Below are 13,411 nucleotides of genomic sequence, written 5' to 3'. Positions count from 1 at the left end.
TTTCATGGGAAAGGTGTGTTTCCACTTGTACCAGTGGAAGAAAACTCTCCATTTCTCATCATAGGCTTTCAAAATGGTGGATCTAATTTCGTGACTAATTCAATCTATCACCTATTCCACGAACAATTTCTTTCTGTCAGCTTGCTCGATATGAACCTGGTATGCAAGTTCAACATACATGGGTTTGGATGGAAAACCCACATTCACCAATTCTAAGTTTAATAGCTTGCTGATCTACGATTTTTCCACTTGAAGAGAGTGATGATGGTTAGATGGCACTCCAAAGTCCTCACTTTTTGCAATACTTTGTCAACTGGAGGGGTTTGGGGACAGGCATATGCATCAAGACCATTCCAATTATGTGAAAGAGCCCATGCTTTCAGACAAATAAACCATTTGCTGTAAATAGGCTGATGCCATGGGAATACTGAATCAACTATGATGGTCAGCCTATATTGGATGTAGCAGGCTTGGATGTTGATTTGCCAATAATAATGTCACATGAGACAATCCCAAACCAGAAGGCAAACATCTGGAGATTTTGTTCTCCATTCGCCTTCTGATGTAACTGATGGTAATCAACCTGTTGGATAGAACGAGAACACCCTCTCCAGATACCATTTCCTGCCACAACTAAAAATCATTTTACTATGGCTTTCAACTCCTCAAAGTGCCAGACTCTCTTCCCTTGATGCAAGTAGGGCAAAAGGTGGGCAACACTGGCTGTTGATCTTGAAATGGGATGCAGGCTGTAAGCATAGTGAGATCCTACCATTTGAAATGGGATGCAGGCTGTAAGCATAGTGAGATCCTACCATCTGATGCAGTGGGACCTCATAGTTTGCCACCTGGATTCTTTTGTCAAGTGGACAAAGTTTTGGTTGCTGATGTGACAGGAGAATCATATGTACTGATCTTATGAACAGGCAACCAAGGATGAGGAGATCCGTTGCTTTGAGGACACCCAAGAGGTAAAAAAAACTCTTTCGCTGAGATACAATTCTCTGAGTAAATGGTAGACACTTTCAGATGATTTTCAATGCACCTTCCTGAGACAGTTCAAGAGGGCTTCAACTCTATGCCCAAGTGAATGAAATGTTGGGATGGGATAAGAATGGATTTTTCTTTGATGGGAAGGAATCCAAGCTGAAGCAGAAGCAAAATATTAGAACATCCTTCTCATGGAGACCCAGTGAACGATATACAAAACAAAAAGGAGTGCCCTGAACTGCTATACAGTAACCAAAAATGCCAACCTCTGGAGTTCCTGGGAAGACATGGGATGGGGAATGTGAATATTTGTATCTTGTAGGCTTAAGTACCCCTTGTTAACAGCATTCAGAGCCAGTTTTGGTGTCTCCATTCTGAACCAAAGTGCCCAGATGAATCTATTAAGACAGCTTAGATTCATGATGAGACTAAGCTTGTCATTGGGAACTATAAACAGTCTGAAGTAAAATTTATCCTTTGAGTCTGCATTACAAACAATCACCACCATTCATTTTGTAAGAAGTGCAATTTTTTCTTGTTGAAGAATATTGGCTTTGTATGGTACTCTTGGGATATCTGTAATGATGGATGCCCTTCACGATGGGGGAGGGTGTTGAATTGGATTTAAAGTACCTCTGAGATGAACTGCAAGATCTACAGTATTCAGGGCATAGTCTGTCACATTACTTGGTAAAGTACTGGGATTCTGAAGTTACGTTACAAAGCCAAGAAATATATTAGTTGGTGTTTGTTTTCATTGACTTTAACAACACTTTAAATGCATTATTGGCTATATATCATGCTGAGGAAATGGAAGGTAAGTGCCCTTTCCAAGGACACACAGCTAGCTGTCCTGCGGTGGCCTGGATGGGTACCAAACCCATGACCATTGGATTACAAGCCTTATCTTCTATTAACTGACCAACTATGACTTCCCATATTATGTCAGCAATCCAACCTGATTGGGTGTTTGTTTGAAGGATGCCTGCTCTTTCTTGACTAACAGGCTGACTGATGTAGAGCTGAATAAGCAGCCACTGATGGTGTATGTGGAGACAGGCAGAACTCTGGTGGCATAAGCCAGAACAATACTTTCTATCAATGAGCAGAAGGCGGAGTCTGGATATCAGCATGTCAAGAAAGTAAGATGGCGCTTTCAGTGTAAATCCTCAGACAAGAAGAAGCTTCCTACAATGAATGTGATAACTAAGCTTGTGATGGAGGTTGTGTGGAATGGATAAGAAGGCTATGGGTTCCATGCAACTCCTATTCACTAGAGTTAGTTTTTTGGCACTGATGATTGCTCATACAACCCCAGACTAGTATAAGCACATACTACATGCATGGCCTGAACTGCTTCCTTGCATAAGCAGAATATTTGGCCCCAATCCCTCTATCCAAGGGCAGACAATTCTAGTCTTACTTCCACCTTGGCAAGCAGATGGCCTATTAGCACTTCTGTTGCCAAAACAAGCCCTAAAAAGTAACAAACATCTTTTTAGCTTCAGTGAGCTGTATTTGTGAGGCAGTAGGTCTCCTCCTTAGTATTACGATGAGGTAACGTATCTAAAGATGAAGCAATAAAGGTCTAAAAAGCATAGAATGTTATCTTAATGAAATACACAAATCCATCAATTATGGCAATAAAGTTATACTGCTTCCAAATAGCAAAAAAAGGTTTAAAATTATAGCTTATTCAGCAATATTTAAGTCAGGTAACAAAGTAAATAAATCTATTATTTGAAACTATCCATAACTGTTAACAAATGTGCATCTGAAAGAAGGAAGACTTTATTAATTAAAAAAATTATAATCAATTGCCAGTCTTTTTTTGTACAAACTTACTATCATGATCACCAAGAGTTAATTCTCCCTCAAAAACCTGGTCACTGTAAAGAAAAAAGATAAAACGTTCATACTGTAAACATTAGGTATGGAATGATTCATCGATGGATTGATGAATAACAAAATTCTACTTTTTAACATCTGTACTAATATAAAAGATTTGACTCTTTGGAATGCTGCCAATACCTCAAGTCAGATATCAAATGGGTTTCTCTCCTAGAGAAAATGATGTTCATTTTTTTCTAAACTTACAAATGAATGTATTTTCTACTGATGTGCATTTTTTAACTAAGTAAAGTGGACAATTAGTGAAATTAGTATAAATACTGTAAGCATGTTGCTTAATATTTTGCTCAAAATAGCTTAGAAGCTTGTAATCCTCTTCTACAAAAGGTCTAAGGATTGAGCTGACTGGACTGGTTCTTAGTTTTTCTATAATAGCGGTATTGTTAAAAACATTCATGAACAAAGGGAAATGGTGGAAAGATAATGGAAACATCATTTAAAAGAGTTTGATAATCCTCACATGGAAAAGGATCAGTATGCACAAACTCTACAGTCATTTCTAGTCTTAAAATAAATGCAAGGCTGACAAATAATGCTTACTGTGTCATCTTTGATAACTCAAAATAAGCAATGATTTAATTTTTTCTCATGTGCCTCAGTACAAGATAAAGTCAGATTACATATTGTCTATTACCCATATATTTTGTCTATTACCCATAAATATTGTATATTACACATAAATATTGTCTATTATTCATATTGTCTATTATCCATACATATTGTCTATTATTCATATTGTCTAGTACCCATAAATATTGTCTATTACCCATATATAATGTCTATTATTCATATTGTCTATTACCAATACATATTTTCTATTACCAATCCATATTGTTTATTATTCATATTGTCTATTACCCATATATACTGTATTTACCGTATATGTTGGGACACCTTATTTGTTGGGACACCATAAATTAATTTTAAAAGTAATTTTTTTGTGCACTGTATGTTCTGGGACAGATTGTTTTCTTCGAGTCGTAAGTTGTGGGACACCTTTTAAATCATTTGATAATTACATGTCAGAAAATGCACTCCAGCTGAAATTTTATTTTAAAAATATAAAACTGTGTACTTGAGATAAAACTCTTTAATCCACTGCAGCAGCATTTCATCAACACAACCCTTCTCCTGCACACGTACGATCTATTCTTTTGGTACATGAATATTTTTTATTAGCTTTCTCATACCGTGAAAAATTGTTAGAGGCAACACACCACCTGAAGCGAAAACTGCAAGGACAAAAGTCAGAATATTTCAAATTTGCACTAGCCTTGCTAATTCTCACACTTTTGACACCCATCTTATCATCAGTCCATCCAGGAATGCGATCAAAGTACACGAGAGTTTCATCCATGTTAATGATCATATTGTTAGCGAAATGACCCGTTTCTCTTCTGGCCTTCACGAATTCATTACATGATTTAATTTTCTCCAAATCTTCTGTTTGATGCTTTGTCATCGATGTTCGCGCATTAAGCACTATATTGTGTAACTTTAAAAACTGTTCCATTGTTTCACTTTATTTTCAAAATTTTCATGAATAGTGGCGAAAAGGAACCAAAGTTAGCTTCCATATCTCGGCCATCTTTGTATATTCAAAGCTAAAATATAAAAAATCAGCATACTTAAAAGAATCCATAGTCGGCTTCCGAGGTCAGCTTGCTTTGCAATAAAATAACCTTTGTATTGATATCCTTTTTAAAAAAATCGGCTTCCGAGTCCAAAGTCGGCTTGCTTTGTAATAAAAATAACCTTTGTCTTTGATGTCCTGTCGGTAAGTTCAAAGAAGAAGTTTACTGCTGGCTGCCAGTTGTGTTTACTTACCACCTGGGCTTCTATGTGATTGGTATCTGTAGTAATAATTAATACAAAGGTGCACTGGTGTCTGCGGGTAAATAGTAATGATACTTTTAAAAGATTGTCACTTGCACTCAAGTGAATGAGTTTTCAAATAATGATTTTTATTTGCGAGATAGTGTCATAAAGTAGACCCAGATATAAATTAATCTTGGCTATTTTGCACCTAACACCGTGCCATGCGTGAATGGCAGTTGTCTTTAATATATCGGTTGTTTATTTCCCTCTTGTTTGTGAAATCGTTTGTTTCTCTTCTAGCCTTCACAAATTCATCACATGATTTTATTTTCTTCAAATATTGTTGGGTCATAGACCTCTGTGCACAAAGCACTATATTGTGTCACTTTAAAATTTGTTCCATTGTTGCAATTTATTTTCAAAATTCCCATGAATACAGTTAAAAATGAACCCAAGTTTACTTCCATATCTCGGCCATCTTTGTATATTAAAAAAAAAAGTAAAAATCGGCTCACTTCACAGAATCCATAGTCAGCTTCCAATGATGGCTTGCTTTGCAATAACATTTGTATTGATATCCTTTACAAAAAAAAGTAACCAAAGTCAGCTTGCTTTGTAATAAAACTAACCTTTTGTCTTTGATGTCCTGTTGGTAGGTTCAAAGAATGAGTTAACTGCTTGCTCCCAGTCGTGTTTATTCACCACCAGGGCTTCTATGTGCTTGGCATATGTGGTTACAATTAATACAAAGGAGCATTGATGTCTGCGGGTAAATAGTAAGGATATTTTTGTAACCCGAGCTGGTGAAAAGATTGTCTCCTGTACTCAAGTGAAGGTGTTTTCAAATGACAATTTTTATTTCCCACATACTGTCATACAGTAGACCTAGATATAATTCAATCTTGATTATTCTCCACCCAACACTGTGTCGTGCGTGTATGGCATCTTCAAGATATTGGTTGACTATTTCCATTTTGTTGGCTCCAGTTTTCAGTCAGATAACATGTTCAACCTCACAAAATTGTTTCTCAGTGTTCATGTAATGAAAAATGTGGTGCGTGGTATCGGACATAATTGATTCACGCTACAATATGGAATCCTACACCACTTATACGGATTTCGTGGAAATATTTTATTCTTTAATGCTCATGTTGAAAAAAGGAATAAAAGATAATAACACAAGGTTAGTTTCTTTCTTTTAATTATCACTTAAGCGTTTTATTTATCTATTCTATTGCAACATGCGGGGGGGGGGGGGAGCACAAATTCAATACAAATTTATTTTGTTTCTTAAGTCTTGGGACATATGACCAAAGTGAAAAAAAATGTTTCACCGTAAGTTCTGGGACAGGAAAAAAAATAATTATTTTATCATGTCCCAACATATGCAGTAAATACGGTAGTGTATATTATTCATTTTGTCTATTACCCATACATACTGCCTATTATTCATATTGTCTATTACCCAGACATACAAATACCCATACATAATGTCTATTATTCATTTTGTCTATTACCCATACATATTGTGTATTACTCATACTATTACACGTATATATTGTCAGTTATTCATATTGCCTATTAACCATACATACTGTCTATTACCTATACATACTGTCCATTATTCATATCGTCTATTACCCATATATACTGTCCATTATTCATATTGTCTACTACCCATCAATATTGTCTATTATTCATATTGTCTATTATCCATACATAATGTCTATTACTCATACATACTGTCTATTACCCATACATACTGTCCATTATTCATATTGTCTATTACCCATATATATTGTCCACTATTCATACTGTCTATTACCCATCAATATTGTCTATTATTCATAGTCTATTACCCATACATAATGTTCATTACCCATACGTACTGTCTATTACCCATACATACTGTCCGTTATTCATATTGTCTATTACCCATATATATTGTCTATTATTCATACTGTCTATTACCCATACATACTGTCTATTACCCATACATACTGTCTATTACCCATATATACTGTCCATTATTCATATTGTCTATTACCCATCAATATTGTCCATTATTCGCATTGTCTATTACCCATTGATAATGTCTATCTTCCATACATATTACAGTTTAAACTGGTATTGTGCTTATAAAAGATGAAGACCCACAATGTGCACACACACCAAAAAGTCCCCCAAAACCATACAAATTTAGAACTGAAAATGAAATGCAATCAAGTCAACTACTTATTTATACAAACATGCACACCAGATTCATACTTGCCATATCCCAGTCAGTGTTTTTGTTTTTTTATATTGAAGAACCAATGTTACTGTATAGAATCCACATGGATTCTTTCAATGACAGTGACTTTGAAATGGACCTTTTGAGCCCAAAATAAATCTCCTTACTCCACACGCAAGCTATCCACAAAGTCTAATCCATGTATGTGCTTCAGAACTAATATAATTGTACAGAAATTATTTTTCTACATGCAGTCACAAAGACCTCAAATATTTACATTTTGTCACAAACCTCTTTAGGCTATTTTCTTACATTAGTGCAAGCTTTTTTTGCCATTAATATTTATTCAGTCTGTTCCTATACCTGTACCCCTATAAAACAAATTTTTCTGTTATTGTTGTTGTTGTTGCTGTAGGGTTTAACGCCACTTTTCAGCACAAGATAGGCCATACATGGCGGCCAGTATTAATGGTGGAGGAAGAACCCGGAAAAACCCCGGAAAGAACCACCGACCCACGAGAAGCTACTGGCAAGCTTTCTCACATAACCACATTAGCTGAATCCGAGACTCGAACCGACGCAGACAGAGGTGAGATGGCAGTGATCCGTAACAGTGAGCGCTTTAGACCACTCGGCCACTCAGGGCCCCCTGTTATTGTTGTATGTATTTACCTATTAAATCAACATGAACTACTAAAATAAAAAAAGAAACAATAAGTTGGCCATGGAACTTTCCCACATGTGGAATTACAGCAAAGCCAGTTCTCCAGCTAGACAGGAACAGAAGAACACCCTTGCCTTACCTTCTTCCCTCCATGTCTTCCCCAAAATCATTTTAAGGGCCATCTACTTCTTTATGTTGCAAAAATAAACATTTATTAAATGAAAAATGGACCACCATGGCTAAATAAGTGCTTCTATCATAAAAGGTGCTCCTCTTACTCGCCCCTCTGTAAAGAATTCCCAGCTAGAGCACTGGGTAAGTTATCAAAAGTTCACATGGCCCAATCAAATAAAACAAATTATCCAATGTCCTTTACCCTTGACCTTGCGATCCCATAATTTGTAGAATTTGTTCGTCTTTTACGCAGTCACCCGTTTGTAAAGTTATGACTTTGGGAAAAAATTCCGATAGACAAATTACTGAAAGAGAAATTAATCAGAGGTCCTGCGTGAGTAGTAATGTAATTATCCATCCCAAACCTGAAAGCCATTCCCAATGGAGCCAACAGTTCATTGAGAGCTGGAATATTGGCACCGCCAGTGTCTGGCATCCACCACTGCCTGCAAATCACCAAAACAAAATTAAAATTGACTACCTGGGCTGAGATAACAAAACTATTCATTAAGATATAATTTCTACAAAATCAAAAAAAATTCCCTCTTAAAACAGTCAAATTAAGAATAGAAGCTTGTGTTTATCATATAAATATCACAGTAATAAGATGAAAAATAGATGTTATAACATTTTGAATTTTTTTTATGCCACATACTGTCATGAACAAATAACAGCCTGGGAGCTAGAACTTTGAGTGTGTGTGTGTTTGGATTTGTAGTTTTAACAATTTTTCAGTCATATTGCTATGATGTCTGTAGTGTGGCAGTTTATAGTGATGTCTAGCACTGGGACATCATGTCACAGACATATAGCATGATGTCCCACACAGCACACAGTCACATTATTTTGACACCAGGCCAACTAGTCCTAACACTAACCTCTTAATGCCAAGTGCATAGCAACGCAGCTGCTAAGTAACATTTTTTAAGTATTTGGTATGACTCAGCAAGGGATCGAATCCATGACCCACATACCTGAGTGAGCTGGAACTGAAACAGACAAATTTTAATGTCATGGTGAAATTACAGACATTATGAAAATATTATGTAGCCATTTGTTGATATATTGACATTTACAACTGATGCACAGCTGGTGGCAGATCCTTGAAACTCTGCAATTGGTCATTACACATTAAAACTGACTGACAGCTGGTGGCAAATCCTTGAAACTCTGCAATTGGTCATTACACATTAAAAGTGACTGACAGCTGAGATTCTTGGAGCTTTTCAGCTGGTCATGTACAATACAAACCGCTCCACAGCTAATGGGAGATGCTTGGAGTTTGGAAATCAGTCATTGACCATGAAATTGACAGCTGGTAGCAGATGCTTGAAGGCTGGAAAGAGCTGATGATGAAAGGTGTGTTCCCTTCAAGAGTGGATGAAAAAAGATTGCTCCACTTCAAGAGTGGATGAAGAAATTAGTGCTTCACTTCAAGAGCAGATGAAGAAATGAATGCTGCATGCCAAAAGTAGATGAAGTAGTGCACCATTTCATGAGCAAATAATGGAAGGAGTGCTCCATTTCAAGAGTGGATAAAAAGAGTGCTGTATTTTATGAGTTGATGAAGAAAGGAGTGCTCCACTTCAAGAGTGGATGAAGAAAAGATTGCTGCATTTTAAGAGTAGTTGAAGTAGTGCACCATTTCATGAGCAAATGATGGAAGGAGTGGTCTATTTCTAGAGTGGATAAAAAGACTGCTGAATTTTAAGAGTTGATGAAGAAAGGAGTGCTCCACTTCAAGAGTGGATGAAGAAAAGAGTGCTGCATTTTAAGAGTAGATGAAGTAGTGCACTATTTCATGAGCAAATGATGGAAGGAGCGCTCTAATTCAAGAGTGGATAAAAAGAGTGCTGAATTTTAAGAGCTGATGAAGAAATAACTGCTTCACTTCAAGAGCAGATGAAGAAATGAGTGCTGCATGTTAAAAGTAGATGAAGTAGTGCACCATTTCATGAGCAAATAATGGAAGGAGTGCTCCATTTCAAGAGCAGATAAAAGGAGTGCTGTATTTTATGAGTTGATCAAGAAAGGAGTGCTCCACTTAAGAGTGGATGAAGAAAAGAGTGCTGCATTTTAAGAGCAGATGAAGTAGTGCACCATTTCATGAGCAAATGATGGAAGGTGTGCTCTATTTCAAGAGTGGATAAAAAAAGAGTGCTGAATTTTAAGGGCTGATGAAGAGAGGAGTGCTCCACTTCAAGAGTGGCTGAAGAAAAGAGTGTTACATGTTAAGAGCAGATGTAGTTCGCCATTTCAAAAGCAGATGATGAAAGGAATGCTCCATTTCAAGAGTGGATGAAGAATGGAATACTCCACTTCAAGAGCAGATGAAAAAAATAGTGCTGCATTTTAAAAGTAGATAAGAAAGTAGCACATCATTTCAGAAGCAGATGATCAAGGGAGTAATCCATTTCAAGTGTGGAATGAAGAAGGAATGAACCACTTCAAGAACAGATGAAAACAGGTAAAAATCATGAGTGAATGAAGATAACATTGCCAAAACCTTCTATTAAACAGTGTAGTTTATACAGCCATTTTACTGGACTTCATAAGAACCAGCCTTTGCTTAATGATGACAACTTTAAACATTTTTCTTCTGATTATAATAATATACACTGCAAATCATGTTTTATTTACAATTTTTCAAGCTATTTTCTTTCTATTAACTACATTGATTTTGTAAGTTTTTATTGTCCCCATGAAAGTATTTTAATAACAAGTAGATCTGTGTTTGTAAAACATGTGTAACCCCACTGCACAACAAAATGTCTAAACAGTTAAAAATGTAAAGATAACTTGCAAAAGTGCTCTCATGGCATGAAAATCTGATGAGTTCATTTCATAATGCACAAAATCATGTATACCAAATTTAATTTGTGTGCACCGCCTCATTTTGCTTACCAGCAGTAACAAAGATTTTGTCAAAAATGTCAAAGTCCAAAAAGTTTTAAAAAGTGTAAAAAATTTAAGATTGTTGCAATGGCTTGAAAATCTAGTCAGATCATCTTGGATACAAATATTCCTACTAAACATCATTTGTTTAACTCAAGTGGTTTTGGCATGATTTTGCTAACAAAGTTTTGTATTTAAAAACAAAAGGTATATATCCAAAAAGATCAAAGATCACCTACATGTGTACAAATAAGTCTACCACGTTTCATTTGACAATGTAAAGCAATCATGGTAAAAGCTTGCTGACAATAATGGATGGATGAACTCAAGATGCCCCTGCTGTAAGCAGTGGAAGCATGACAATCACGATCTCAGATTTGTATGTTGCCACAACAATCATAATGTCAGATTTTTATGTTGCCATAACAATCATGATGTAAGATTTTTATGTTGCCTTAACAATCATGGTGTCAGATTTTTATGTTGCCATAACAATCATTATGCCAGGTAAAACCATTATGCATGGGATGGCCCTCTACTAAATGAAAATACATATACGGTGTGCAAAATCATGTTATGACTGTACCTTGTATTTTCATCATAGAATTTAACCTTCTTCATGACAGAGACATTGTACCAGTCTGCTAGAATTATGACTGACAGGCCATTGTCTATATCTCTCTTTAGTTTTGTCACTTCCTCTGGAAAATACTCTTCCTCGGCATCCACAATTAGCAGGGTACCTAGAAATTAACATTAATTAATGCACTGTGCGATACATTATACATTTAAATTGCAACATCATCAAAGAGAAAATACTTGTTTTGCAATGTTAAACAGTCACAGAATATGAAAAAAGTATTTGGTTTCAGATATGAAGCCAGGGACCAAAACCCTTATAAGCATTATGGGAAATTATTTTACATTGTAAACCCAGTATAATCTGTGCAGCAACATAATTCATTACCTTAGCAAACAATTAACAATTTACTAACCAATGTGAAGTTTTATTCACAGACTACTGTCATTCTACGGAACCTTTTGGGTCCTTTGTATTATTTGCATAACTAGACCCCTTAATTGGTCTATGTAGGCTGATTTAGAAGCTAGGGTATTAAATTATTTATTTACAATTTCAGAATTTTACTTTTTAATTGGCAACATATAACCATTTTTATGCTAAAATGCTAATACAAACATCATAGTGCAGAAATGAAAATAGTAACAACAAATTTAACAATTAAATAAAAAAATGACATACTGATATGAATCATGTTAAAACAAATAAAAAAATTAATTAAAACAAAACTGCACCAATAATAATAATAATAATAATAATAATAATAATAACAATAATAATAATAATAACAATAATAATAAGTCATTTTAAACCTGTTTATTCCTATTTTGAATTAAAATGAATTGTAACCATACTGGATGGTTAAAGCTGGCAAAGCTATGAACCAAAGTAGCTGATCAATGAACTTTATGATTTTAAAGACAACTTCATTTTACATATGATTTAAAAAACAGTAGAGACAAAAAAAATGCCACAACTTACTGTATTGACTGGCATCAAAACAAGTAAATGGAGAGCCTAAAAAGAAATTGTAAAAATCATTGAGAAAAAAAATACTGATTTCCATCTGATACATACAAGTATAAAATACATATGTCTTAACATTTAAGTACTCACATGGGGAATAAAATACATATGTCTTAACATTTAAGTACTCACATGGGGAATAAAATACATATGTCTTAACATTTAAGTACTCACATGGGGAATAAAATACATACGTCTTAACATTTAAGTACTCACATGGGGAATAAAATACATACGTCTTAACATTTAAGTACTCACATGGGGAATAAAATACATACGTCTTAACATTTAAGTACTCACATGGGGAATAAAATACATACGTCTTAACATTTAAGTACTCACACGGGGAATAAAATACATACGTCTTAACATTTAAGTACTCACATGGGGAATAAAATACATACGTCTTAACATTTAAGTACTCACACGGGGAATAAAATACATACGTCTTAACATTTAAGTACTCACATGGGGAATAAAATACATACGTCTTAACATTTAAGTACTCACATGGGGAATAAAATACATACGTCTTAACATTTAAGTACTCACACGGGGAATAAAATACATACGTCTTAACATTTAAGTACTCACATGGAGCAGCAGGGAAGTTTAACAGACCAGTGCGTCCAGCCAAAATAAACCTTCCTATGAGAACTTTCTCCGTAGAAGCCTCAGAATTCAAAAATAACGCCTTCTACGGAAGCTAATTTTCATGCATTTCAGACCGGATGCATCGGGTGGTCGCGCCGGTGTGTTAGTAAATATAGCATCCGAGACAGGAAAAATAAATTACCGGGAATAATTTTTTGTGTTAATTTTTTTGTTGTCATTAGGGGCTGCTTTTTCATGAATAAATTTGATCAAGACCAATTCGATACCGACTTCGTGGATCATGAAGATTGATCGTGATGAAACCGTGCGGCGTTGCCTGAGCGCGGCTGAATAAATTTTTAAACTTATTTATATCCATGTCGCCGTTGCACCAGGTCTGATGAATATTTCTCAGCGTGTGCGTGTCTACGCCATTGAACACCGATAAAATATTGCAATTGTCCCTAATCACCTTTGGGATCTGCGTATATCTCTGTGTTACGTAAATAACATCGGTGTTCTTGTG

The 13,411-nt window shown here is 35.4% G+C and overlaps 1 protein-coding gene across 1 annotated transcript in view; it reads right to left on the bottom strand.

The window, feature by feature from the left end:
• The window catches only part of LOC149780779 (membrane-bound transcription factor site-1 protease-like), a 100,765-nt gene that overhangs the window by 20,137 nt on the left and 67,217 nt on the right, over positions 1-13,411 (bottom strand). The window contains exons 20-23 of the mRNA XM_089937856.1: positions 12,247-12,282; positions 11,272-11,428; positions 8,156-8,236; positions 2,836-2,879 (exon numbers count right to left, since the gene is read on the bottom strand). Of these exons, the coding sequence (XP_089793982.1) occupies positions 2,836-2,879; positions 8,156-8,236; positions 11,272-11,428; positions 12,247-12,282 (318 nt within the window). The remainder of the gene's footprint in view (positions 1-2,835; positions 2,880-8,155; positions 8,237-11,271; positions 11,429-12,246; positions 12,283-13,411) is intronic.

The sequence above is a fragment of the Sinohyriopsis cumingii genome, chromosome 16, assembly GCF_028554795.1.
Source record: "Sinohyriopsis cumingii isolate HCF-2022 chromosome 16, ASM2855479v2, whole genome shotgun sequence".
Lineage (NCBI taxonomy): Eukaryota > Metazoa > Mollusca > Bivalvia > Unionida > Unionidae > Sinohyriopsis > Sinohyriopsis cumingii.
Note: the sequence above shows the minus strand (reverse complement) of the source record. Positions and strands in the feature narration are given on the sequence as shown.